The sequence below is a fragment of the Ostrinia furnacalis genome, unplaced genomic scaffold (genome assembly GCF_004193835.3).
Source record: "Ostrinia furnacalis isolate ACB-3 unplaced genomic scaffold, ASM419383v2 OfSCF1166, whole genome shotgun sequence".
NCBI lineage: Eukaryota > Metazoa > Arthropoda > Insecta > Lepidoptera > Crambidae > Ostrinia > Ostrinia furnacalis.
In genome coordinates, this window is record NW_021131405.1 from 977698 (window position 1) to 1005331 (window position 27634).

The following is a 27634-nucleotide window of genomic DNA, read 5'->3' on the forward strand; positions in this document are numbered from 1 at the left end:
CCGATTGTACTTATGTGTATGAAAGAAAATTAGGATATTATTTAATTTTTTGTACCATTAGAGAATGGTTTTGGAATTAAGGGTCAAAAGTAATTGTCAACTTTTTAATTCATTAGTTGATACGTTTTACCCAAAATACTTACTATTAGTTTTTTCTCACTATATTTTAATTTGTGAGGAAATGTAGATCGTTTCATCCACTCGGGCGCGCCCTACCAATGTATGGTCCCGGTCGCGCGGGGTGCGGGGAGTGTGGTCCGAGCAATCCGTAAGGCATTACTGTAGTGTGCGTGTGCACTCATGGATAATTTAGCGTGTACCGATAACACTCAAACATAAGCGGAAGAATGGTGGGGCGCGTCTTCGTGGATGAAACAATCTAAATATGCTTGTTTTAGAAATGGGTTCACAACAGTCCAGCGGTCGATAGGGATTGAACTTCCGACTCTAGAATCAGCCATTTATCATTAATTTTAAGTATAAAAGCATTGTAATTATTTATTTGCTTTTTTCTTGAGTTTATAGTCCACTGTGACGTCACTAAGTTAGTCCATAAAACAAAAAATAGTTTCTTACTGAATAGAGTGTAATTTTCGATATTGTGAAAGTAAGTTTACGTCTGATAACTATATATTTTATTGTAAATACATTTAAATACATAATTATGTTTCATACATTGTTTTTTATTTACATTTGCAAGATCATAATTTTGGATCTTTAAAAATATCGGGCTGTTTCTTGACAATTATAAATAACTTGAAAAAATCGAACTGCCTAAGGCGGGAATTGAACCCACGACCTTCCGCTTGCCGGGCGACTGCTCTTCCAACTGAGCAAGCGGAAGGTCGTGGGTTCAATTCCCGCCTTAGGCAGTTCGATTTTTTCAAGTTATTTATAATTGTCAAGAAACAGCCCGATATTTTTAAAGATCCAAAATTATGATCTTGCAAATGTAAATAAAAAACAATGTATGAAACATAATTATGTATTTAAANGACTCCAAACGCTAAAAATTTAATAACTATGTTTCTTGACAGTTTCAATTTCTTTAGTAGGTAGGTTTGGTAGGGCCAAAAAGATAAGGAGACATGTAAAGTGCCCCATAAAGGGCTACCTTTACTTTTTTTATTATTTACTATATTTTGACGTTCATAAGTGCCACTTGTGGTCTAAACTGAATATTTTTTTTGATTTTGATTTTATTATTATGTTTGTACGCTTTGGAGCTCACGGGTCAAAAGTGGCCCGGTCCTTTATAAGGCTTGCGTGGGGATACAGATCCAACACGTAGAGGCCGTTTTAAGCGCAAAATAATCGACAAAAGTGAAAGTGGTGCACATGCTGGATCTAGTCTCTGACTATATCATGGGATGTAGCCAGAAACCATCTCCGGCCTGTGCACAGGAGCTATTGCAGTTATTGGAGAATGGACTAGGGTTATGGATGAAGGATGGATGGACTGGTTACTGGGCTATGGATGGAGACTACGGGTCACCTGCCTGGTTCATAGTCTCGGACTGAAAAAATGGCAGGCGGTGACTAGCCAGCGACTAAATGGGCCCCCTCTGGCGTCATGAGTCGTATAGACCGGACTGAGGGGCAACATTGGCGTCTACCAGCTCAGGGGTGTAGAGAGGTGTGCTGCGCTTTCTCCGGAGTTACTCGCGGCGTTATGCCCTTTAACACTTCCATCCCTGGAGCATATAGCTCTAGCGACTCCACTCTGGCCGGCCGGTTAAGGCAAGCCAGAGGTGAAAGTCCTGCAGACTCTCTCGGTTTCCACTTCGGCAAGCCGAAGACGAGGGTCTTGACCGACTCTCGGGAGCACTCGGATTAACAACTGGCCCCGTGGTGTCGCTACTCACCAACAGCTCGCCACAAATTTATTATTTATTTAAAGATAGTACACAGCTTCAATTTAGCTTAATTTAATTAGCAAATGGAAAATAGAATTTTCAATGGACGATGGAAGCAAGGTAATGGCGGTGTATAACGCTTTTGTATTTAACGCCATCTACCTTAGTTATTTGAAATTAAATGTACAGTGTGGAAGCAGCATCACTACTACTTATGAAGCTAACTAGTTCAACGCCATCTATTGTCGAGTAGTAAAACTAAATAGAAATAAAAGGTGGCGTATTACCAAACAACACAACTGATATTTTTTTCTTTGGACTGGGTACCAAATAGGTAGGGTAGGGGTCTACTTAAAAATAAATTATTTATTATTCATCTATCTGCTTACAGTGATACTGGTGCTGCTGGTTATCTCAACTTACCTATCACATTTATTCTTAAGTTAAGACATTATGTTAAAACCATACTTAATTTATCATTAAAATTAAGTGCAGTTTTACTATCTAACTTATCAATTCCTTTTTTCTTAAAGAAAGTCACTAATCCTTGCATTATTTCCAAAATGTCGTGTCTGGTCCCGTGACTCCAAGCAGTCAAACTGGTTTTGATGTCGTTCCATTCGAGCATATTCTCATCGTTAGCTGGTAATTTTTTGTCCAATTCATGTATAATTTCTAAGAAAGCTATGGTTTTGTTAATTTGTCCGGAATCATCATCCATGACGTTGAGTGGCTTATTTTTCATTGAAAAGGCGTTTATTGCGATCCAGAACATAGCTTTTAACATGAGCGGGTCCAAAGATTCAATCTCCTCGATCTTTTTCATAAACTTTTTCCTTGTATTCCAGTCCATAACTTTGCTAAAGTCCGTGTTTTTCATAACTTCAGTGAGCGCGTCGGCTGCTTGCTTGATTTTTGCATCGTCGTTCTTAGCGATAATCGTGAACACATCGATCATAAATTCGCTAAATCCATTAGAGTTTCTGCAAATGGAAAATTTACTGCACGCATGCTTCAACTCCAGTACAGATTCTCTCTCAACTTCTTTCTGAAGCACATTCGCTGCTGCCATATTGTTTCTTTGAATTCCTTCCTTGTTCATGTCCCCAATAAAATAGTTTACAAGTCGTTTCAGCAGCCGATTCGATGTGTCAATGATATTTAATACAACCCGCTCGGATCCTAGACGCGTTTTGATTTTTTGGTGCAATGTTTCGTTGACGAACTCACGGAATTTATCGTCGTAACTCCGCGCTAGGAATTGCACTTTGTGTTGAATCGACGGATCTACTTTCTTCTTGATTTCGTCGAACACTTTCATCGACTGTTTGTAGACGTGATAAGTGAATTCGTTGATTTTGGAGTCGTCTTTGACAGAGTGAGGTCTATCGTAGATGCTTTTTGGCTTGAAACGATGCGAGTATTTCGTGATTAGTGAATCTGGGTTGATGTCAGCTGCTGGCGTTGCGTTCTTTTTTCTCTTCTTTTCTTTTTTCTTAGAGATCCCTCTGAAGAAATCGGGAGCGACCGTGAACGGTTCTGTGGGTTCAGTAGTAGGGAATGTTTCGGAAGATTTTATTTTGTACTCGTAGTTCCATTTGGGGCCAAGGTCTATGACTCCGTCTATGTTCACGCTGACGCTGGTAACGAACATAGGTGCATCTGAAGGAAAAAGGTGAAAAAATTGTCTTAATTTTATTAGCGCCCTACCTATCATTAGTTGATATTGGGGGAGTTCTATGTTTAGCAATGGGTGTCCTATGGCTGAAATGATGGTGATGCTATCTACGAAACGTAATATGTGAATGAAATACCCTAATTGTCATGTTTTAGCTCTATTTAATTCTATTAAACAACTTACATAGCGTTATGAGCCAACTCAAGAAACACAACATTGTTTTACGGCAACATGAGTAACTCGCCTAAAAGTATTGTGTGTGAAATGTATTTTATTTTAGCTACGTGAATGCGATACCGACATTTTCAATAATCCTTAGCGATAACAAAAAGTTTTATGTAACTAAACAAATAACTTGGTCATTTTATTACCGGTCGCGCATTAGTTCAAAAAATATGTTCCCACGTTAAGGGGATTTGGTGGACGAACTGAATAAAATTGTTTTTGCTTCTTCATTTGCGGTTAAAAATGTGATAATATTATGATTAAAACGAATGCATGATGTAGGTAATTGTAAGGTTTCACTCTGGTTAGTTTATTTATTTATTATAAGAAATCTAGACTTCCAATCAATTGAAATCGTAATAAAGTAAACATTTACCCATCACTATCTACAATCGGTCAGTCATTCACTTGCTTTGACATGTGTCATTCCTGAATCAATCATTCATTCACTTCACTTGTTTGTTCATTGAATGAACTTCATTCGTTCGCGGTTGTTGTGTGCGCAAGTTTCACATGTGGTTTTATCTTCAATTTTGTGCTGATACGTGAATATTCAAGTGCTATCGTGAGTGTTTTTGAAGGAGAATAAAGTTGCAGCAAATATCGCCAACTTAGGCTTTGTCATTTTGGGTAAGTTTTGCAAATAATTCGATCAACATTTCAATGTAGGCTAACCTGCTAAATTGAGGAGATTTGAAATTCGTAACCGTTTCGCATTGTATTTTGAATCCAGTACATGAAACATGATTAATTTACTTGTTATTTTTTACAATAATAAGTATTTTTAATCACATTTACATAACACTGATGTATATTTTATTTGTACTAAATGCAATAATTGCAAGTTGCAGAATTTGAAAGTTGAAGTCAGCCATGCGCGTACCAAAACTGGTTGGATTATATGTCAGTCAGATATTTTGGCGTACCTAAAAATTCTCGTGCAATTTCTCAAATTTTATCTTTAAAATTAATACCAAATACTTATAAATCATTGTACTACTACAATTAGCTTTCAGTTTGTTTGTTTATATTGCCTAACAGTGTATGTTGTGGTATTTATATATAGGTTATATTTATGTACTTAATTGACTCATTTTTCCTTGTTTCACCACGTTATTTCATTGCAAAAACTCCGTAAAAGCTTTTACAGATTGCTATTCATCCCTATCTTTTTAAATGTTATCTAAAAAAGTCAATTTTTCCATAAAATCGGATGTATACCTAGTTAAGAACTTAAAAAATACTGTATCAGCAAAAGCAGTTGGCTTGACCTAGAAATTTTATGAAATTCATCATAAACATTGTGTAACATTCTACCCTCTTACTAATCAATGCTACATAGCTATAAGTGCACTTTCTCTGCCTACCATTGGTCAGTATAAACTCAAAGATTGTAAACAAAACATTAAGATTATTTAGAGCAGTGTAAATTTTATCAAAACTACACAATAACAAGTAAATTATCCTCATATTTGTGCCGATACAGTATTTTTTATAAGAATAAGAAAGAATAATTCACTAAAAATTCATTTTATTGATCTGTATTGTAATATCTTTGATACCAAATAAATATTTTTTCTTTCTTTCTTTCTTTCAAAAAGGTTTTATTGGGTCAGTTTAAAAACTGTAATGTGTAAACAAAATGGATAATGTGGTAGAATAATCAACACATAATTATTGACTCATATTAGCAAAAATTCTAGAATATTTTTTAACAAAACCTAAGATTTACTGGTTTAATATGGGCTTTTACAGTAACAATATCATAATATTTCTAATTTTTTAAGTTCTTAACAAGTATTTTATAGAATACATCAGTGCACTTGTGTAACATTTATGCATCACTGCTTACTGCTACAAGTGTGCTTTTTAATATACAATACATTATAAAATACATAAAAGTATAATATTTGCGACAGGAATCAACATGGTGGGACTTGTTTGACAAGAGACGCAAGCGACAGTGAGTTTGTGTACATCGGCAACCGAGGAAGTCCAGCAAAATGTTCCAGAAACCAGCATTTGGTAGCACCAACACGTCAACGTTTGGTAAGTGTTTGATATGAGTTTTTTTTAACAATTTCTACAGTAAAATAATCCCATTTCTTTTAAATTACAATGGACACAAGACTTTATCAGGGAAAAGAATAATGTACAAGAACCATAATGGAATGGTACCTTTGCTAAGGAAAAATGCTGAAATCTTTGAAAAAGAAGCTGACAATAGTGACTGAATTTCTTACACTGTTTCTTCTCAGCATTGGCCCAAATTATTGTCTTGAAGCAGTGGTGGTTTTTAAAAGCCTAAATGCAAAATATTATAATTTTTATTTTGAACTAAATAAGACCCTAAATGGTTTTAAAAACGTAAGTGCTTTTTAAAAGCCTACTTGCATAAAAAAATGAGTTTTATTTAGGGTTCCGTAGCCAAATGGCAAAAACGAACGCTTATAGATTCGTCATGTCTGTCTGTCCGTCCGTATGTCACAGCCATTTTTTACCGAAACTATAAGAGCTATACTGTTGAAACTTGGTAAGTAGATGTATTCTATGAACCGCATTAAGATTTTGATGCAAAAATAAAATAATACATAATAATATTGGGGGCTCCCCATACTTAGAACTGAAACTCAGTAAATTTTTTTCATCAAACTCATACGTGTGGGGTATCTATGGATAGGTCTTCAAAAATGATATCGAGGTTTCTAAAACATTTTTTTTTCTAAACCGAATAGTTTGCGTGACAGACGCTTCCAAAGTGAAAAAAAGTTGGTCCCCCCCTCTAACTTCTAAAATAAGAAAATTAAAAATCTAAAAAAGACATGATGTACTTTACTATAAAAACTACCAACGAAAATTGTTTTGAACGAGATCTAGTAAGTAGTTTTTTTTAATACCTCGTAAATCGTAAACCGCTTATTACCGCGTAATCTTTCATACTAATAACTTAAATAAAAAATAATAATTTTAATTTCATAAATAAATGGTACGGAACCCTCGGTGCGCGAGTCCGACTCGCACTTGGCCGGTTTTTTTTAGCTCTAAATGAGTTTTGGCTTTTGACAATAAAAATCTCCACTCTGGTCTGTTCTGTGTCACTTCTCGCCAGTTATTTGAAATTGAAATTGATTTTCTCCCACAGGCTCGTTCAACGCCGGAACGAGCACGGCGTCGCCGTTCAGCGGGTTTAAACCGGCGACCGGCGGGAGCGCGTTCGGCGCGCCGCCGGCTTTCGGCGCCGCCGCCACGCCGCAACCCGCCACTGGTGGCGGTGAGTACAGACATATTATAGTTGTTGCAATTCACGAAAGCGAGTGAGCTTTACATATTTTATATGTGGTGGCTCTCTGTAGTTCGTTTTTCAAAAGTTTTGATAGACATTACACTATCGTTATGTGCATGTACACTTACACACACAAGTAAAGCTCACTCGCCTTCGTGAGTTGCAATAACTATGTAGCTAAGATTGAAATATTCTAAAAGCATTTTATTTATTTCTGAGTTACCTACCTTGATGAACATTTTGATAGTTTGGTTGATTGGGAAATGTAAGATAATTGCCAATACTCATTTTATTATATTTCTAACTAAACCTCGACCTCAACTGGTTTAATAAAAAGTGTGACTGCAGATACATAGAAATTAAAAATGCACAGTTTTCAAACACACAACTTCCTTGTAACAATGTTTTTATTAACATTTATGAAAAACAGTTTGGAATACACCTCTTTTTTGCAAAAACTAATAAATCATGACTTTTATAATCACTTGATATGTGCACTTGATAAACATTGTGTTAATATAAAAGTAAAATTGTGACTCCTTTAATTTATAAAGTGGCGCGGATATAATTTCATCATTCACTCATTTAACAGGCCTCTTCGGCTCGTCCACGACATCCGGCGGGCTATTCGGCAACACCGCCGCCTCGACCTCGGCGCCGGCGTTCGGCGGCGCGTCCGGCGGGTTCGGCTTCGGCGCGAGCACGTCCGGCGGCGGGCTGTTCGGCGCCAACACTAGCACGGGCTTGTTCGGGAACACGCAGAACACCTCGGCTTTCGGCGCGAAGCCTGCAGGTACGCAAAGTACGAACATACATTTTATTTATTACTTTCTCTTTTTTATTATTTAGAAAACCACAGCTCTTTATAACACTGCTTAGTTATCATCATTATCATCAACAGCCGTTTACAGTCCACTGCTGGACTATGAGCCTCTTCTATTATAGTGGAGGGTTTTTCCATAATCCCCACGCTTGGCAGGCGGGTTGGAGATCGCAGTTTAAAAGAATTATGTTTTTTAGAGAGTGCTGCTGCCCATTCTCTGTTTGATGTGTAGTCCCTAAGTCGCCTCTTACGACACCCGCGGGAAGAGGGGTTGGTGACAAATGTATTCTACTCTGCCGTCACTACTACTTAGTTATGCAAATGGAAAATTATATGACAACTTTAAAATAACAATTATTATTACAAACCATTACTGTGCGGTCTTATAATCATCATCATTACAGCTACAGGACGTCCACTGCTGAACATAGGCCTCCCCCAATGACTTCCACATCGCCCAGTTGGTAGCGACCTGCACCCAGCGCCTTCCTGCTACCTTTATGAGGTCGTCGGTCTGGCTAACGCACGACAATGTCCTGCTCAAAATTTCTTATATGAAAGAGCCCTAAGAGCCAACTTAAAGAAAGTAAATGAGCCTGATAATGACGTTATGTGTATGGTAAATCATTTATCTACTTCTTCAAACAACTGTATAACCCATATTGTGCAAATAATAATGTGTGTGTTTTCTTAACAATAAAATAAATAAAATAAAATAAAGTATTTTATTTGATTTTGTTTTGATTGATAAATTTTCGTACCAGGTTTCGGCTTCGGCAGCACATCCACGGCGGCGCCGGCGACCGGCGGTCTGTTCGGCTCCACGCCGGCCGCCGGAACTGGGTTGTTCGGCCAGCAGAACAACTCTATGACCGGCGGGGGACTGTTCAACAACACTAGTGAGTTTTCTTGTATTGTGTATGAGAAATATATTTTGTTCTTAGCTATGTTATAAAAACACTAACTGAACGTGAAAAAAATTTGAATAATATTACCCGTTTTTGCAACATTTTTCTTTACTGCTCCGCCCCTATCTGTCCTAAACTTATAAAGAGGTAAAGTTTGTGCCTTTGTATATTTGTTGAATTTTAATTGTAAGGCGTCATCTCGAGATCTATTGAACCGAATTTAAAAATTATTTCACCAATAGAAAGTCACATTATTGCCGAGTGTCATTTGATGTTAGTTTGAGTGGTTATATAAAAAACTAGTTTATTCATATTTGTATTTTATAGCTTTGGAAATTACTTCTTTCTTTCTTCCCAGGCGCGTTCGGCCAGCAACAAACCGCCACAGGCACGGGCCACGTGAAATACAACCCGGTGGTGGGCACAGATGTGGTCGTCAAGAGTGGTACATCGCAGAACATCAGCATCAAGCACCACTGCATCACTTGCATGAAGGTAACAGTCACGAGAGAAGAGATAGAGCTGTACCTCTAGCATGAACAACTTTCGTCTTCGAATCGTTTGCGTATTCGATAAAATTCGATACTCAATCTTGAATTAAACGTTAACGTGACAATTTTGATTCTCAAAATAAGTTTCGTGCAACCACATCTCATACTAAGTTCACTTTAGGACACGTTCACAAGGGCGCAGTGTAGTTTTCTTACTAAATCTTTTGATGGCGATTCGAGTACGCAAACGATTTGAACTCGAAAGTTTTTCGTGCTAGCCGTACAGGGGTGGCCAACCGGTCGATCGCGACTAATCGTCCAGTCGATCGTGGCAAGGCAAAAAATACTACATGATTTTGTACTAAACTATGCTGTTTCATTTAAGATTTCAAGAAGTATGTAAGTGGTAGATCGGCCAGGGTTTCGTTAGTAAACAGTAGATCTTATGTCTAATCAATTTTTAATTATTTTTTTTAACATCCTTTATTTATATTTTTTCCAACAACAATGTACTTTTATAAAAAGGGAAACCTGTCATTGGCTATACTATTCTAAATCTTATAACTAACATTTTCAATGTATCGCTGTTGGTTTCTATAAATAAATACACGTCCCAGTATTAACCCTACCACTGCTTCGGGACAATAAATGGGCCAGTGCTGAGAAGAAGCAGCGCTGTTATCGTATATACTTCTGTGCGTTTTTTGCACTATTGACGACGTGTTACATGAGTTATTATTTATTTATTGTGAAGATACACCAACAATCACAATATAAATTATGGTGGTTTGGAATTTTGATACACAACAAAATTTTCCAGGTGTGTTGAAGATCCTCGCTTAGATTTATTTACAGAGTTCCTTTTTCTTGACCGAAAAAGAAGAATTAATGACAAGTTTATTTATTAAATTATACATTAATGGTGTCGAACTCATCGTCATCATAATTTCAGCCACGGTGTCGAATTAGTATTCAAATAAACAATTAACTATATTACTAAATAACAAATAACTAAATATAGTTGTACGAGCACGATCGTACATCCTGCTGCACCGTCAGCATCGACCGCCGGGCGACCCATGAACCCTCAGCGTGCACCGTCGGCACTCTACACCCACGGCACACTAACTTATAGACGTAAATGTGTACATACAATAACCCATATATAAATAGCTTATCATTATACCAATAAAACAGATATCAACCGTTCGTCGTTGTGTCTCATTTCCCCCCGCTGCGGCCAAGACACCCTTAGCCGTCGCTATGATCAGTCCGGTGAGTCTGCCGGGCTGGCAGCGGGTCCCCGCCGCCTACCTGCCGTCCTAACGCTGCTGCCCTGGGCGACCTGGGTGCAGCTTCCTTCCTATCAACCCTTATTATGTCTATGTATCTATTGTTAGGCAGGGCTAGGGCTCTAGGGACTTAGTGTCTTAGGGAATAGGGACTCTAGGCTCACTAGGGAGTTAGTTCCCTTCCTGACCGCATATCCCGGGCACGGGAGCGGTGCCCTACAACCACTGCCTCCCACCCGTACAATAGTATATGGTAGAGAATGACTTATGGCATTAAGCTCGCCTTTTTGTACTGAAAATTGTTGTGTCTGCAATAAAGTCTTTAAATAAATAAATTATTTAATTAATAATGTTCTTTTTTCTCCAGGAATATGAGAACAAATCGCTAGAAGAGCTCCGGCTAGAAGACTACACGGCGGGCCGCAAGGGCGCGACCGGCGGCGTGTTCGGCGGCTTCGGCGCGCCCGCCGCCGACACCAAGCCGCTGTTCGGCGGCGCCGGTAAATGAACAATCATCATCATCATCATTTCAGCTACAGGACGTCCGCTGCTGAACATAGGCCTCCTCCAATGATTTCCAGATTGGCCGGTTGGTAGTGTTAATTATGAAAAATCTAAAACGTTAAAATAACGGTATCGTTGTGGCCAATGAGATGCTGTCATAGTGACATTGACAATACGTCAATGTCACGCTAGCATCAAACGTCAGAATAGAGGGACGCGCGGAGACGACTCCGCGCGCTTTTGTGCTAAGTGATGAATTATATCTAAAATAAGGCAATATAATGTACAAGATGAGTATCCAGTGTTTTATTTATGAGAATAGATCGACCGGCCTCTAATAGTAGCGGCATGCATCTTAGCGCCTTCATGCTACATTTCATTTTGATATAGTTCATTTGCTACCAACGCCTTATTTGCCTTATTACCGCAGATCACGGCATATTCCGAGTGGGTTTGCAATGGGCTTCGCTATTGCCACAAAGTGGCACTGCTCAGTAAACGTTTTCTTCTTTCTTGATGGCTTCATGTGATGTCCACCGTAATAAATGTTTATTTCTTTCTTTTTACCAGTTAAAGAAAACTTATACAACTCATTTAAATTTTGCTAGTAGGCTTTTAAAAAGCTCTTGTACACGTCCCAGTATTAACTCTACCACTGCTTTGGGACATTTAATGGGCCAGTGCTGAGAAGAAGCAGCGCAAGAAACTCAGCCACTGTTTGTCAGTTGTTTCAATAAATATTTATAATTTGTTGCAGCATCGTTCGGGCAGCCAGCCGCCACTACAGCATCAAGCGTTTTCGGTGCGCCGGCGCTTGGGACCAGCGGTGGTTTCGGACAAACTAGTGAGACTTATTACATTACTTTTTATAACTCACACAGTGAATCTGATAATATTAAATTTCTGACTTCACCATACTTTTTAGATGCATATTATGTTGACATAGGCTATACTCGACGCAAAGACATCTTAAGTAATTTTTAAAACACAGATGGACCCTCGCCAATACTTTATTAATTATTACGTATTATAAACAACGCTAAGCCTGCCTCTGTGTGACGTCACCCATAACCAGTGTAAGTGCGAGAGAAAATGTGATATGCACTTATTTATTATGACACCGCCTGCCACGAGTCTGCGTTGAGTATACCGTTTACCTAACACCCTGTATATATTTTCTTTTGAAACAGGCACATTCTCATTCGGCGGTAACGCGGCCAACACAACCAGTACCACGGGGCTATTCGGCGCTAACAAACCGGCATTCGGCGCTACTCCCGCCCCAAGTGAGTATACTATAGTCCGCGCTATTAGAAACTGACATGTTTTGTATAAAATAAAGCCTAATGACAGTTTCCTATGTATTTTTTTTTGTTAAAAAGAATATTAGTATAGTCTGGTCCGTGAGCACGTAGAATTTTGTCCAATGACCCCAAGCTATCCATCCTTATCGCTCGCGCGTAATTATATTGCTGTCGCGACTGTGCGACGGGCGGGCGGTGCGAGAGCGACAGCAACATAATTACGCGCGAGCGATAAGGATGGGTAGCTTGGGGTCATTGGACAAAATTCTACGTGCTCACGGACTGGGCTTTAGTTTGTATTGCACAAATCACTGATAGTCCCGTTAGCCCCGCGTACCTACTAAGCTAAATATGCTTGTGTTACGTTACGAGTGAGCTCACCACAATTTAATGTATTGTTATCAGGCACAGGCCTTTTCGGCGCGACGACGACGCAGGCGCCGACTTTCGGCACCAACACCTCTTCGGCCTTCGGCTTCGGCACCAACACACAGAATCAGGTACTTTAATTTTGTTGCATGTAAATTTTTATACAGATCATTATTTATTTTTAGCGAAAAGAGTTTGATTTGAGTGAGTTGAAATTGTAAACGTGTCCACTATTCGTACTTGCGCTCTTTTATCAGTAACTTTTGTTTTTAGAGCATTAATAAACATCCCATTATGTGTTTTAAAATGGTATCTTTTAATACCTATGTGGTTAACTAATTTAATTACATATCGTGTCTAAGTCTGTTGGATATATTTATTTATTTTAAACTCTCATGCACATATAACGGTGTACATAAGGCGGACTTAATGCGTTTCGGCATTTTCCTCCAATTAACCTAACCTTATATTGCTTAGAAATAAAGTCAACAGTATCCGAAATCACTTGTAAGAAGAAAATGTTGCCACAATTTAATATTTCACAATGGGTTGATTTTGATATTTGGTTTCGTTTATAAGCAATGATATAACCATTGTAACTTATACTCCAGTCCGGCGGGCTATTCGGCGCGAAACCGGCAACGACTGGTTTCGGCGCGCCGGCGACGTCTGGCTTCGGCGCGTTCGGTTCCGGCGGCGGCCTGTTCCAGAATAAACCGGCGACCACAGCACCGGCGTTCGGCGCCGCCGCTCCAGGTGAGTGGAGTTAATTTTGATAATTTAACTACTTTCGCGAATCTTGTACGTCGTTCTCATGTATAAAAAAAATAATTTTATTCTGTGAAGTATCATTTAAATCCGTTAAGTTATTTTTGCGTGGAAAAACTTTCTGAAACTTTCACACATAAATTAGAAGGTATTATTTGCTTTCCTTTTTCAGAAATCTATTTGTAATTTTATGACATCATTATACATAATGCAACTAAGCAGCGTCTCGTGATGTCTTATTCTACTAATCTCATACAATGTTTAACGCTTGCATTTTATTTGTTTCTAGTTTGCCTTCAGTACGGCTAGCACGAAAAACTTTCGAGTTCGAATCGTCTGCGTATTCGAATCGCCATCATAAGATTTAGTACGAAAACTACAACAGCGCCCTTGTGAACGTGTTGTAAAGTGAACTTAGTATGAGAAATGGTTGCACGAAACATATTTTGAGAATCCAAAACTTTTCGATAAAATTCGGTTAAGGTTAAGTATCGAATTTTGTCGAATACGCAAACGATTCGAAAACGAAAGTTGTTCATGCTAGAGATACAGTGCTTATTTTAACGATTAAATGATATTAATACTTATAAATGGAAAATACTTAAACTGAAACTCTATTAGTGTATACTGTGAATGTCTTGTGTTTTGCTGTAGGTGTACAGTCAGTGTCAAAAAGTTCATGACACCCAAAGTGACCGAAAAGTTGAGAACACAGCCATAGTTCAATTTTATTGTACCAAAGACGTGTTGCGGTCTTATTGGCTACTATATTTGACGCTGACTACCTTTATAAATAATTAATAAATAATGTTTTTCGCAGCGTTCGGCTCAACCCTCCCCGGCGGCGGTTTCGGCGCGGCGGCGGCGCCGACCGGCGGGCTTTTCGGCGCCAACTCCAGCTTCGGCAAGCCCGCCGCCGCGCAACCGGCGTTCAGTTTCAACACGCAGCCGACGCTCGGTGAGTTCGTTCGTTCGTTTCAGCCAAATGACGTCCACTGCTGGACAAAGGCCTCCTCGGTGAGTATTGTGTGAATATGGTGTGGATATTGCGTAAACGAACTAAAGTCGCTGACATAGCCCTGTCGCAGGCAAATTGTATGATTCCGCATTTTACAAACGGCGGCGTCAATTTACAAACGCTCGCTGTTCTATGAAATGCCGAAGGCAAATTGGCAACTCGTTCAATTGATAAAATTTCGACTATTGATTGTTGCAATAGGGTGACCATCATAAAACACATGTTGGACAAATCAGACATAATTTCAGAAATCAGGTAGGTATCTATTCAAGTAAGACAAACCTAAAATACTTGACACTCCTAAAGTAATTAAAATATTTTCGTAACAAAAACAACCATGTAAAGGAAAACGCCGCGGACGTCCACCTACTAGCTGGACCGACGACCTTATAAAGGTAGCAGGAAGGAGCTGGATGCAGGCCGCTACCAACCGGGCGATGTTGGAATCATTGGGGGAGGCCTATGTTCAGCAGTGGCTGAAATGATGATGATAGTGTGAAGGGTTATTCGGCATCAACTCCAGTTTCGGCAAGCCGGCCGCCGTTTCAATATGCAGCCGACGCTCGGTGAGTATCGCGTCATTAAAGTGTAAATATTGCGCCAATATAGTGCCAATATGGTGTGACAAATTGTGCACAAATTGTGTTGTGGGATTCGTGACAATCTAATTTACATATTGTGCCAATATGGTGTCTCAAGTATGGCGTGAATATGGCGCCGAAGAAAAGAATGACAGTAATATTATTGGTCTGACGTTTAAATCAGTGAGTAGCTAAGGTATAGTTCCAAAATACTGAACTGTCCTATCCCTGACATTGACAGTGGGGCGCCACCGTCAATACCGGATCGCTGGTTCAGATTTTTGCCATGTTGGAAACCATATAGTTGAACGATGGTAGCGCCCCCCTGTCATTGAGTTTGGCGGGACAGTTCAGCTTGGGTCATCTATTCCTCAGACACTGACTTAGTATCCTTTTGGTTAACTTACAATGTATGTATTGTTCCAGGCACAGGCGGGCTTGGCACGCTAGGCGCCAACACGCAAAACACGTTTGGGCAACAGAACAAGCCGGGCGCGCCCACGTTTGGGCTCGGCGGCGGCTCTATGTTCCCACAGCAGAACACTACGTTTAGAACCGGTAAGTGTCTCAGAGCTCCCGGGTTCGATTCCCAGTGGAGGCATGTTTTTTTCCCGTAGCTTAGTTTGTCCACATGTCAAAACTTTTGAGGTAGCTATGTTACCACAGCAGAACACTACGTTTAGAACCGGTAAGTGTCTCAGAGCTCCCGGGTTCGATTCCCAGTGGAGGCAAGTTTTTTCCCGTAGCTTAGTTTGTCCACATGTCAAAACTTTTGAGGTAGCTATGTTATCACAGCAGAACACTACGTTTAGAACTGGTAAGTGNCACAGCAGAACACTACCTTTAGAACTGGTAAGTGTCTTAATCAGAGGTCCAGGGTTCATATTCATATTCATTTATTCATTTCGCAATGTTACAGGGTTCGATTCCAAGTGAAGGCAAAATTTTGCCTTTAGCTTGGTTTTTCACAACAACGTCATAACTTTTGTAGTTCTCTAGTGTAGTTTAGAGCTAGGTATAGGTCTAACGCCCGTATTCACAAACGATGCTTGCTTAAGTGAAGCAGCAAATCGAACGCACAGTGTTAAATAGAGTTCTGTGATTGGTTCGTGTGTCACCCTATGCGTCCATGCGCTGTGAGACCTCATAGTAATGTTTGTGAATACGAGCATCAGTTAAGGTTAAGATACTCACAATAAAATAGAAAATGTGCTACAGCTGTGTTTTCTTTGAACAGGTCTGGACAGCGGATTGGGCGGCAACATGTTCGGCAACAATTCGTCTCTAGGCGGGCTGGGACTCAACGCTAACAACAGCAGTCTCAACAAGTAAGTGCTTTTTTCCTACATATTCATATACGAGTAATATTTGTAAATTATTGTCTTTCTACACACACGGGGTATGTGCTTGATTTTATTGTTTCTTTCATTTTTGTAAAGACAAAAAAAGATATTGACTAAAATAAGGCTTAGAGAAATTTTTTTAAAACTATAATATCAAATATTGACTAATTGGTGCACCCCACCCCCCATATTTAACGTCTCCTTATTTTACCTACACAACCTACCTTAGTTTTTTACCTCTAAAAATTTGCCACACTATGCGTTCTGAGGTCTACGGCCAGGTCAAAGTGAACTCAGCCCGCATCATGTATATGAACATTATTAAGGATGACCCACGCTGAACTGTCCCACCAAACTCAATGACAGGGGGCGCTACCATCGTTCAACTATATGGTTTCCAACATGACAAAAATCGGAACCAGCGATCCGGTATTGACGGTGGCGCCCCGCTGTCAATGTCATGGAAAGGACAGTTCAGTATTTTGGAACTATAGTCTCCAATGCAGATAATTTCTACTCTATACATATTTGACAGTGCGGGCACGAACAAAGAACATAAACTGACAGGTGCGGGTTGCGTTCAATCAAGAACGCATCCAGTATTTCAAATGCTTGATTGTCAAAGAGTGGATGTGTTATTTTAGATTTGGAATCATGTATTTAATAAAATAAGAGTGTGCAGTAGTACAAATTGGATAATTTATGCTAACCTGTGTCGTATTGTTTTCAGTAACAGCCTATCCGGAGCATCAGCGACGAACGACGTGCACGCGCAGATATTGTCGTTAGCGGCCCGGCCCTACGGCGACGAGCCGCTGTTCAAGCATTTACTGCCCGAGAGCTGTGAGTTCAGACACGATGACACCTCCAATCAATGAGGGCTTTCGCGAATGAAAGATCCGCTAGATGGCGGGACGAGGATGTGGGGTCTGACTGCTGCGTGATTGGTGGATTTTGACATATCTGTCAATGTCATTGTTTCGTATGAGAATTGAAGATTTCAGTTGCAGTAGATGATGAGCAGAAAAAAGACAGTTACAGGTTCAAAGGTTGTAATGCGTAGACCAAATAGTAATGATATGCATGAAATTCAAATTTTGACAGCGATACGTTTTTTAAAGTAGCCAATAAGAGCGCCGCTGAGTGACGTCACTGCGTTCCGTTTTACGTGGGTTTTAGTTTGGCTTCAACAGTCATGTCAAAAATAACCAATCATGCAGCATTTGGACCTCGCGTCTACGTATTGCCATCTGGCGGATTTTTCATTCGCGAAAACCCTCATTGACGTACTTTTTAAAACTGTCAAAACGAAACTCTCCCATAGATTTTGTATGGCACTCAGTGGCGGATTAACGTATAAGCACTACAAGCACGTGCTTGGGGCCCCTGTTCTCCAGGGGCCTCCATCCTCTGCTGGCGCGCCAGCAGAGGATGGAATTTGAGGCGTTTCATTTCATACCTACATTTTATCGAGATTTAGCCTATGTTACTCGTGAGTAATGTACCTAGCTTTCAAATGGTGAAAGATTTTTTAAAAACGGTCCAGTAGTTTTTGAGCCTATTCATTACAACCAAACAAACAAAGTTTTCATCTTTATAATATTAGTGTAAATAAAGTAAAGTGCGTTTTCCCAAATATACAAGTGGCGTTTAAATAAAGAAAGTAAGAAAGAAAGAAAAATTTATTACGATGAACATCACTAATACATGACAAAGAATGTACACAGAAAAAAAGACAGAAATGGCACATAAATATTACAAGGAAATAAAAAGTGAACTGAGCAGTGAGCAGTGCTATCCTGTCGCAACAGCGATGCCCATCGCAATTGGATTCCACTCAGCATAGGCCGTGGCCCACGGTGGGGAAGGCCACGACGCTGGTTTTCAGTGGGCCCCATGCCGAGTGGAAGTCACGGACACTAACCTAAACTGCATATCAACAAGGCCGTTTAAATATAAATATACAGTGTGAGTCACGTTAAAGTGTACATATGAAAATAGATGAAACTAGACCTATTTTTATCGACAAAAAAGAGGTCAAAATTTATTTGAAATTTTTTTTAAATTTTTTATCGAATTTTTTTTCTTCCAATTACTTATTGTAAAGAAAACGTAATAACTTTTAAACTAAGCGATATATCCTGATAAAATAAAAACAGTAATAATGTTAAATAACAGGCGATAATAAAAAAATACATCATCATCATCATCAACAGCCCTTTACAGTCCACTGCTGGACTATGAGCCTCCTCCACTATGGTGGAGGTAAAAAATAATACTTTTTGAAAAAAAAAACTGCTAAAAAATTCGTGTTTTTTTGGTTATTTGATAAATTTCTCCAAAAAATGCCCCTATAACCGGTGATTTTTATTACTTTGTATTATTCTCTATCGTATTACCTTCGTAACACCAAAAATCGCATGTCTATCCCTATCACAACGTTTGCAATGATTGTTTGAAGTAAGCCTCTCCGGGCGCGCCATTCAACGCTTCGTTAACAACGAAACTGAAAATGGCTCTAGATTTGTAATTTTGATAAAGACAAGTTAGATTTTAAATAAAAACAAAAGATTTCGAAGTAAAATAAGCATTTTAGTTAAAATTAAAATTGTCTCTACTATTAGAGGCCGGTCGATCTATTCTCATAAATAAAACACTGGATACTTATCTTTCACATTATATTGCCTTATTTTAGATACAATTCATCACTTAGCACAAAAGCGCGCGGAGTCGTCTCCGCGCGTCCCTCTATTCTGACGTTAGATTCTCGTGTGACATTGACAATACGTCAATGTCACTATGACAGCAGCTCATTGGCTATAACGATACCGCTATTTTAACGTTTTATATTTTTCACAATTAACAGTTCGGCCTTCCTGCAATTCCTTCGCCCTCGAAGGTCTGCTCATGGCACACTTGACGCCTCGTATTGGGATCCAGCTGAGCACCTGGCTAGATCCACTCTGCCATCTCCACCACCATTCGCACCACACGCTGACCACCTTTGGTTCTGCTGAAACGAGAAATCATCACACAATACATCTATATCATCGTCACACGGTACATCTATGTTGGAATAATCGATAATAATAATAAATCGTACCTGCTCTGGGGCCATCGTTAGTCGAATTGTTCACCACTTACGTGACCACAAGCCAAGTTACGGAGGGAGTATCTTCATAATTTGCGTCCATCATTTCTCGTACTTAAATACTTTTCTGCATCTCACACAGTTGTCAGCGTTTCCTTGACATTCTTTCTTCATCATATTCCATTATAATCATAGAATCGTGGGCGTTTTGTGTTAATATTCGTGACAAATAACACGAAACATTGGTCACCTGGAACACTTTGAAATCACGTTACATCATAGGTTTCAGATCTCACTTCTGAACTATTAGAGGCCGGTCGATCTATTCTCATAAATAAAACACTGGATACTTATCTTTCACATTATATTGCCTTATTTTAGATACAATTCATCACTTAGCACAAAAGCGCGCGGAGTCGTCTCCGCGCGTCCCTCTATTCTGACGTTAGATTCTCGTGTGACATTGACAATACGTCAATGTCACTATGACAGCAGCTCATTGGCTATAACGATACCGCTATTTTAACGTTTTATATTTTTCACAATTAACACTACCTGTAGCGGAGAATAATGTTGTGGCAGGCCTTTGTTCAAACGATCATAGCAAATGTTGTGATAGGGATAGAGACATGCGATTTTTCGTTTTACAAAGATAATACGATAGAGAATAATACAAAGTAATAAAAACCACCTATTATAGGGGCATTTTTTTGAGACATTTATCAAATAACCAAAAAAATACGAATTGTTAAGCAGATTTTTTTCAAAAAGTCTCATTTTTTATTATTTGTTGGCATTTTCTGGGTATTTTATGTATTTTTTCAGTATTGCCTGTTATTTAGCATTATTACTGTTTTTATTTTATCAGGATATACCTCTTAGTTTAAAAGTTATTACGTTTTCTTTACAATAAGTGATTGGAAGAAAAAAAAATCGATAAAAAATAAAAAAAAAATCTCAAAAAAATTTTGACCTCTTTTTTGTCGATAAAAATAGGTCTAGTTTTATCTATTTTCATATGTATCTACACTTTAACGTGACTCACACTGTATAACAATAATAATAATGTGCAAACATTTGTTGAATAAACATAATTATAGTAAATTAAAGATGCTACATAATAAAATAAAACCCGTATTAAAATAATAATAATTGTGTATATGTTACGGTTAATGTGATAAATTGAAAATTATTAATAATAACCGGTTATTATGAATAATTACCGACACTCGCGGTAAAAGTGATAAATTAATCACATTTTTAACAGTGATTATTTAATAATTCAACCTTAGTACTAACACATTTCATAAAAGAGAACAACATCTTGTGTACGTGCTCGTGTACAGCCAAACTTTTGAACGTTTTGATATCATATATTTATATAATTTGGCATAATGAGTTTGGAATGTTTCTTGCATAATATTACTTTTCCATGGATGCCCATAACATAATGTTTTGATTAAAAGTGAAAAATAGGTTAAAGTGCGGCGGGGGAGGCCCTTGGGCCATCCCTAAGCCGCCTATTTAGTTTTATACACACATAAATGACCTCATATTAATCACATTTACCAAATCATGTAATTACCGACAGTCGCAGTAAAAGTGATAAATTAATAACATTTAACAGCGATTATTTAATCATTCAACCTTAGTACTAACAAATAACATAAAAGAGAACAACATCTTGTGTACGTGCTCTTGTACAGCCAAAATTTTTGAACGTTTTGATATCATATTATTAATATAATTTGGCATAATGAGTTTGGAATGTTTCTTGCATAATATTACTTTTCCATGATGCCCATAACATAAAGTTTTGATTTAATGTGAAAAATAGGTTAAGGTGCGGCGGGGGTGGCCCTTGGGCCACCCCTAAGCCGCCTATTTAGTTTTATACACACATAAATGATCTCATATTAATCACATTTACCAAATCATGCGGTAATTATTCATAATAACCGGCGATTATTCATAATTTTCACATTTATCACTGACCGTAACATATATATTAAAATAAACATGCGATGTGAAAAAAGAAGAGAAACAAAAGAAGTGTGCTTGTGTAAGACTATCATTGTGGTTGCGTTTAGAATCTTTCACAGCTTAATGATTACTAATTGCTCTGCTGAACGATCCTTCTCACAACTAAAAAGGTTAAAAAACCCGCAAAGAACAAAAATCCGTCCAGACAAGCATAATTCTTTAGCATTAATGTGTATTGAGGCAGACATACTTCGTCGGATAAATTTCGACGATGTAATCTCGGAGTTTTCTCTGATTAAGGCAAGGAAAATTAATGTTTTATGTTTTAAATTTTACCTACTACACTTTCTACATATTTTATTTATTTATTTATTTATTAGGTCTACCGACATTGTTACATTACAACATGTACACTTAAAAATTACCATTATGAACAAAGTTACAATGCAATTATAGGCTGACACAACATGCAATATTTTGATGAACTTTCATTTTATACTTTATACCTTCCATTCCATTCCTTCCATTTCCATTTAAAGCAATAGAGGGCCTACACAGGCTCTGTGCTTAAGGCCTCGGATACTCTTAATCCGCCACTGATGGCACTACAAGCAAGTGGCGGACAAAAATCGTAATTTACAGGTAATTTAAAATTAATTAAGTTTTTAAGACCATAATGAAGTGGCTTTTTTTTAGAAAAGTTTTGATTTAGAATTTTTGGGGAATGGTGTCAAATTGTCTATTGCTTTTAAGCCTGTTACATAGATGTCGTTCAAATACAATAGTTTCGTTTCTTTAAGTTTAAAACATTTAGGCTGAGTTGCACCGCCCAACCTTGACCGTAACTATAACGATAGCCGATGTTTTTTGTACGGAGTTTGACAGATTTTTGACGTTTCTCAAAGTTAAAGTAAGATGGTGCAACCCAGCCTTAGTCCAGAAATTATATTATCAAAAAACATTGAAAACATTGGACACAAACCTACATTTTTATTTGTCAATCAAATGAGTAATTACGAAGCTATGGTGCGTTGAGTTCCGCGTTACATCATGCCGTGCTACACTTTTGGAGCCGTAGTGACGTCACGACCCTTTATTTTTGAGCTTAGGTGTCCTTTCTCTGTATTTTTTGTTTTATTGAATATGCACAAGTAACCCTTAAAGTTTTTGTAGTAACAAATAAAATTGGATTGTATTTAAGTAATTTAAAGCAACCTTTACAAAATTTTCAAATTATTAAGATTTAGTACATAAGCCCTCAATGTAACTGTTTGTTGTCCCAAATAAAGAGAAAAAAAAAAAAAACTTTTTGTTTCAGCAACAACAGCAGAGGACGTGCTAAAGCCCACAAACCCAGCGGCAGTTAAAGCTGTGCTAGACAACAGCGGGTACAAAGTCACTTCGCCCGGCGCTCGTCTCAAACTCCATCCACGAGCCGCCCTGCCTACCGACAAGGTAACCTTACATTTATTACAGACTAGCGCCCGCCTGCTACTTCGTACGCGTGGACCTCGTTTTACCCCCGTTAGATATCATGTTGATAGATGGCGTTTCACGGCTTCCCCCGCATGAATATTTACGAACGTCAAAAACAGTAGTTTGTCCAGCGCTGTAGATTTTAACCATTGACGATAGATGGCGCTTTTTAGACACGTCTTATTTATTTATTGAAAATTTGCCACATATCGTCATAAATTATAGCCTATAATGTGTTAATCTGTGTTATAAACAATAATACTGTAAAGTTTCATCAAAATCCGTTCAGTAGCTTTTCCGTGAAAGAGTAACAAACATCGAGACATCCAAACTTTCGCATTTATAATTAATATTAAGTAACATTAGCAAGACTACCGGCCCGCCCCGGCTTCGCACGGGTAGATACAGGCGTTTAACAAAAAAATTAAAAATAAAAAACAATATGTCCGTCCATGCTCATCAGCAAAAAATTAGAATTTCAATGGTGAAAGAATTTTTCAAATTGGTCCAGTACTTTTTGAGTTAATTAGTCACAAAAATACAAATATTTTTTCTTTATAATATTAGTATAGATAGATTCAAACTCAAACATTTAATTTGCCATAAAGTAGGGTACATATTTTATAGAATACAAGAAAAAGTTCATTATCCTAGATATTGCATGCAAATGTTATTAAACAGCTTTACACTGCATCCATCCTTTTGTAATCAACAAACTACTCAATTCACCCATGCCATTGTAAGCATAGGACCATTCAATCCATCCATTCCTATGTATTTTATAAACGACTAGCTTTCCGCCCGCGGCTTCGCGCGCGTGGACCCCTGAACGCCTGAACCCTATGTTTTTCCAAAATAAAATTTAGCCGTCAGTTACTCGTGGATAATGTAGCTTTCGAATGGTGAAAGAATTTTTTAAATCGGCCCAGTACTTTTTGAGCCTATTCATTACATACAAACATACAAAAATAGGTACAAATCTTTCCTCTTTATAATATTAGTGTAGATTTATATGTACGAGTATACTAAACGATAAACATTTCCCTACAGAAGTCCCTATTCGACGGGCTAGAAGAATCGGACGCGAGTCTAGAAGACAAACTCAGTTTGAAGCCGAGCAGAAAGCGACTTGTACTACGACCGAGCAACTCCCACGGGGACTACCAGAGCAGAGACCATAGTCTGGCGGACCACAGCCAGACTAGGGACCAGACCAACAGGTATTTCAGCTTTTAGGTGGACCGACGACCTCATAAAGGCAGCAGGAAGGCGCTGGATGCAGGCCGCTACCAACCGGGCGATGTGGAAGTCATTGGGGGAGGCCCATGTTCAGCAGTGGACGGCCTGTGGCTGAAATGATGATGATGTCTAGAAGACAAGCTCAGTTTGAAGCCGAGCAGAAAGCGACTGGTATTACGACCGAGCAACTCGCATGGGGACTACCAGAGCAGAGAACATAGTCTGGCGGACCACAGCCAGACTAGGGACCAGACCAACAGGTGAGAGGATTGACATAGTAAAGGTCTAGCGTTTAGCTTAGTAAGTCAAACGGGAGTGTGATGTATCTAGACAATTTTATGCAGTTATTTTATTTTTTATTTTACCAATGGTCCTTGACCCTCACTCGGCATGGGGCACACTGAAAACCAGCGCCGTGGCCTTCGTCACCGTGGGCCACGGCATATGCTGAGTGGGGTCCCGTTGCAGTGGGCATCTTGTTGGTGAATGGGTGGCACTGCTCAGTTTACTCTTGTTTTTATTTTTTCTTCTTTTATTATTATGTGCCACTGTCATGTCTATGTAATTGCCTGTATTTGTGTGATGTCCATTGTAATAAATGTATCTTTCTTTCTTTCTTTCTGATGTCTTAAATAAAACACTGGTATACGTCGACGTCCGTCCCGTGTGGCGGCCCGACTACGACTGACCCCCCACCGCGCCGTACTAGTCAGTGTTGCCATAGCGCACACTCTTTATTTGTGTAGTAGTACATCACAGGGAGCATGTTTTTTGAGACGTTATACGTCAGCGAGACTTCAGATTTGCATGCTCATTACATATATGTCAATGTCATCCCTCCCGTGCCGCTCCCATACCTCAGGCTCTGAGTTAAGCGATGGACCTATTTATAGGGTGTCCATTTTCTTTTAAGACAGTCTGCTGATGGGTAAAAATCTCCCAGAGTCCACAGCTATACAGAGGGACCGGAACAACAGGTATTTCAGCCTACTAAGGCTTTTAGGTGGACCGCCGACCTCATAAAGGTAGCGAAGGCGCTGGATGCAGGCCGCTACCAACCGGGCGATGTGGCAATCATATGCAGCAGGGGACGTCCTGTGGCTGAAATGATGATGAAGGGTTACAGCAGACATGCTACTTTTAGCATCGGCGATTTTGCGACTGTATCGATGCAGCATCGCGACTTCTTGTGTTCGGACGTAACGGTTTTATCGACTGCTATCGCGTCGAGCTACCGAAAAGCGACTCACGTGTTTGGCGTTCTAAAGTGTGCGGTGTGGGATGTGTGGTCACTGCATTCAACTTCTAAATTCACATCCAAATATAGAATAGCTTTCTTCTTAAGATTCGAGAACCAGTTCACTTCACCTTTAGTACTGTAATTTTCTTACATACCAAAGTAAATGCTTACTTAGTGAACTAATACTTTTAGAATTAATTAGAGATATCCTAATGGGAAGCAGCGAGTTATTCCCAATACAAGTGTCTCTGACTACTTACCGGGAAGACTCGGTAATAACTCTGTATACAAGTATTTTTGGAAGTAAATGAATTTTTATTTTTATTTATTATTTAGTCATTCTCGCTACTGCGAAAAATATAGCCAGTCCATTGTCCCTTCTACTTGCTGTAAATTTTCGGGTTTTTTTGCGGTAGAGATTTTATGACTTCATGATGTTGAAATACTTACTTTTTTTAACTATAGGTCTACTGAGGAGCCGCCGCCGGCGCCACAAGTGAACGGCTCCCACAGCGAGCCCAAAGACTTGCCCGAGGCGCCGCGACACGAACAAGTGGAGAGGGCGAAACGCGCCGTCAACTTCAACGACAACAGTGAGTGTTGTTTAATTTTATGCACGAGTTAAAGTTATTATCCACGTCGATGGTTGGCGAGACGTCGCGCAAAATATACCAGAGTGGAGATTCTTACTGTCGGAGGCCAACTCACTTTGGATCTATTGTTTTAAACTTTCATGGTCACTAACATAATTATTATTACTGACGGGATTGCTAACTTCTCTAACTCAACTCTGATCGGAAACTTAAAATTAAGGTACATGCTAGCAACCACTTTGGGTCGTTGCATACATGTTTAGCTCTAAAACACCTACAATTTAACATCCAATGTACTACATGGTGCAATGAATAAGTGTGCGAGCGCGACAGCAATATAATTACGCACGAGAGATAAGGATGGGTAGCTTGGGGTCATCGGACGAAATTCTATCTGCTCGGCGACCGGACTTTACATAAGTTATAATACGTATGTATACTGTGCATTTTCATGTAACATTCGTCCTTCCAGGCGCGGACACGAGCGCCGACAAGAATGGCAGTTGGCTGAGCGGGTCTAAAGTGTCGTGGAGCGAGAAAGACAAGCCGATAGAGGAGCCCACGCCGCGCCTCTACCCTAGTCTAGGTAACTCTGTCCATCATCAGGTCAATGGATTTAGTCTCCATTGTATATGCACGATCCTCTGTATAGTTAGGGAGGCGAGGTAGCTAAATGGCGTAATTCAACGGCGCCGTCGAGACCTATCAAAATCGAAAGATAAAATAATTTGGAAAAGAAAAGCTCGTATGGCAAAAACCATTTTAGCGGTGGGTTTGGCGTGTACGGTTTTTCAAAAATGTTAAAAAAAACAGTTACTTGGGCATTCTCGAGCGCGTCAGATATTCATACTACGTATGCCCCGAATGCCTCTGATAACAACGGTATACTAATCTGCCGGTTTGCGTGGTGGGGGTAGGCATATAAAGAAGTCAAAAATGAAAAAAAAAATACTCGATCGCGTCAGATTTTCATAGCGGAGGTTTATCTCGGTATCCTGAAAGCATATTTTTTTAATCTGACAAAAATGTTGGTGGGTTCTCTTAATTTGACCGAAAAAGGTTTTTTGGTTTCTTTTTTTTCCTTTCTTTCTCCTTGATAAAATGGGGAATTTAAGAATGTCAATAAAGCGATAGATACGATTTTTTTTTGCAAACTCAACCTTATTACAACTAGAGAAGGCTCCACAGTGTTTAGCCTGATCTGTACTAGAGGCAAATGGAGGACTTGTCCTATACTCCCCACCCTGGCCAGACGGGTTGGGGAGGCCTGATGCTCGCATATTTGCCCCTTAGTCGATTACGACATCCACGCGAAAAGTAGGATTGGTACTTTTTCCACTGTCGAAACCACATTGCCCAGTAGTGTCCAGTACTTACTACAAAAATGATATTAAAAGCGTTTTATACTTTTTAATCTACTTCTCTATAGATTAAACAAAAACTTGTATTTGAGCTCCAGAATCACACCTAATATTTATTTTTAATTTCACAGAAAAAGAAATAAACACACAAACATCGGAAAGGCGGGCTAGTTGGTAAGAATTAATTTCATTTAAAAAAGTAAACTGT

General features: G+C 39.1%; 2 protein-coding genes across 2 annotated transcripts; one reads left to right on the plus strand and one right to left on the minus strand.

The window, feature by feature from the left end:
• Positions 1-406: 406 nt before the first annotated feature.
• LOC114351601 (uncharacterized) lies at positions 407-3803 on the minus strand. The gene is made up of 3 exons (XM_028302876.1): positions 3718-3803; positions 2457-3518; positions 407-447 (listed from the first exon to the last, which is right to left on the minus strand). Exons 1-3 carry the CDS (start codon positions 3749-3751, stop codon positions 407-409), a joined length of 1137 nt encoding a protein of 378 aa, XP_028158677.1. The 5' UTR covers positions 3752-3803.
• Positions 3804-4241: 438 nt separating this feature from the next.
• On the plus strand, positions 4242-27604 carry Nup98-96 (nuclear pore complex protein Nup98-96). The gene is made up of 20 exons (XM_028302877.1): positions 4242-4389; positions 5679-5808; positions 6902-7030; positions 7635-7835; positions 8630-8764; positions 9132-9268; positions 10924-11056; positions 11818-11904; positions 12251-12346; positions 12770-12864; positions 13345-13489; positions 14322-14459; positions 15527-15658; positions 16338-16428; positions 17174-17286; positions 22836-22972; positions 24044-24213; positions 25938-26065; positions 26538-26651; positions 27558-27604. Exons 2-20 carry the CDS (start codon positions 5763-5765, stop codon positions 27602-27604), a joined length of 2274 nt encoding a protein of 757 aa, XP_028158678.1. The 5' UTR covers positions 4242-4389; positions 5679-5762.
• The last annotated feature ends 30 nt before the right edge of the window (positions 27605-27634 follow it).

Excerpts from the sequence above, each read along its gene's own strand:
- LOC114351601 (XM_028302876.1), bottom strand. The coding sequence starts at position 3,751 with ATGTTGTGTTTCTTGAGTTGGCTCATAACGCTAT. Across the intron at positions 3,519-3,717 it reads GAGTTGGCTCATAACGCTAT|ATGCACCTATGTTCGTTACC; the intron begins GTAAGTTGTTTA and ends TTTTTCCTTCAG. Across the intron at positions 448-2,456 it reads ATGGAACGACATCAAAACCA|AGTCGGAAGTTCAATCCCTA; the intron begins GTTTGACTGCTT and ends GGCTGATTCTAG.
- Nup98-96 (XM_028302877.1), top strand. The coding sequence starts at position 5,763 with ATGTTCCAGAAACCAGCATTTGGTAGCACCAACACGTCAACGTTTG. Across the intron at positions 12,347-12,769 it reads CGGCGCTACTCCCGCCCCAA|GCACAGGCCTTTTCGGCGCG; the intron begins GTGAGTATACTA and ends TATTGTTATCAG. Across the intron at positions 15,659-16,337 it reads GAACACTACGTTTAGAACCG|GTCTGGACAGCGGATTGGGC; the intron begins GTAAGTGTCTCA and ends TTCTTTGAACAG.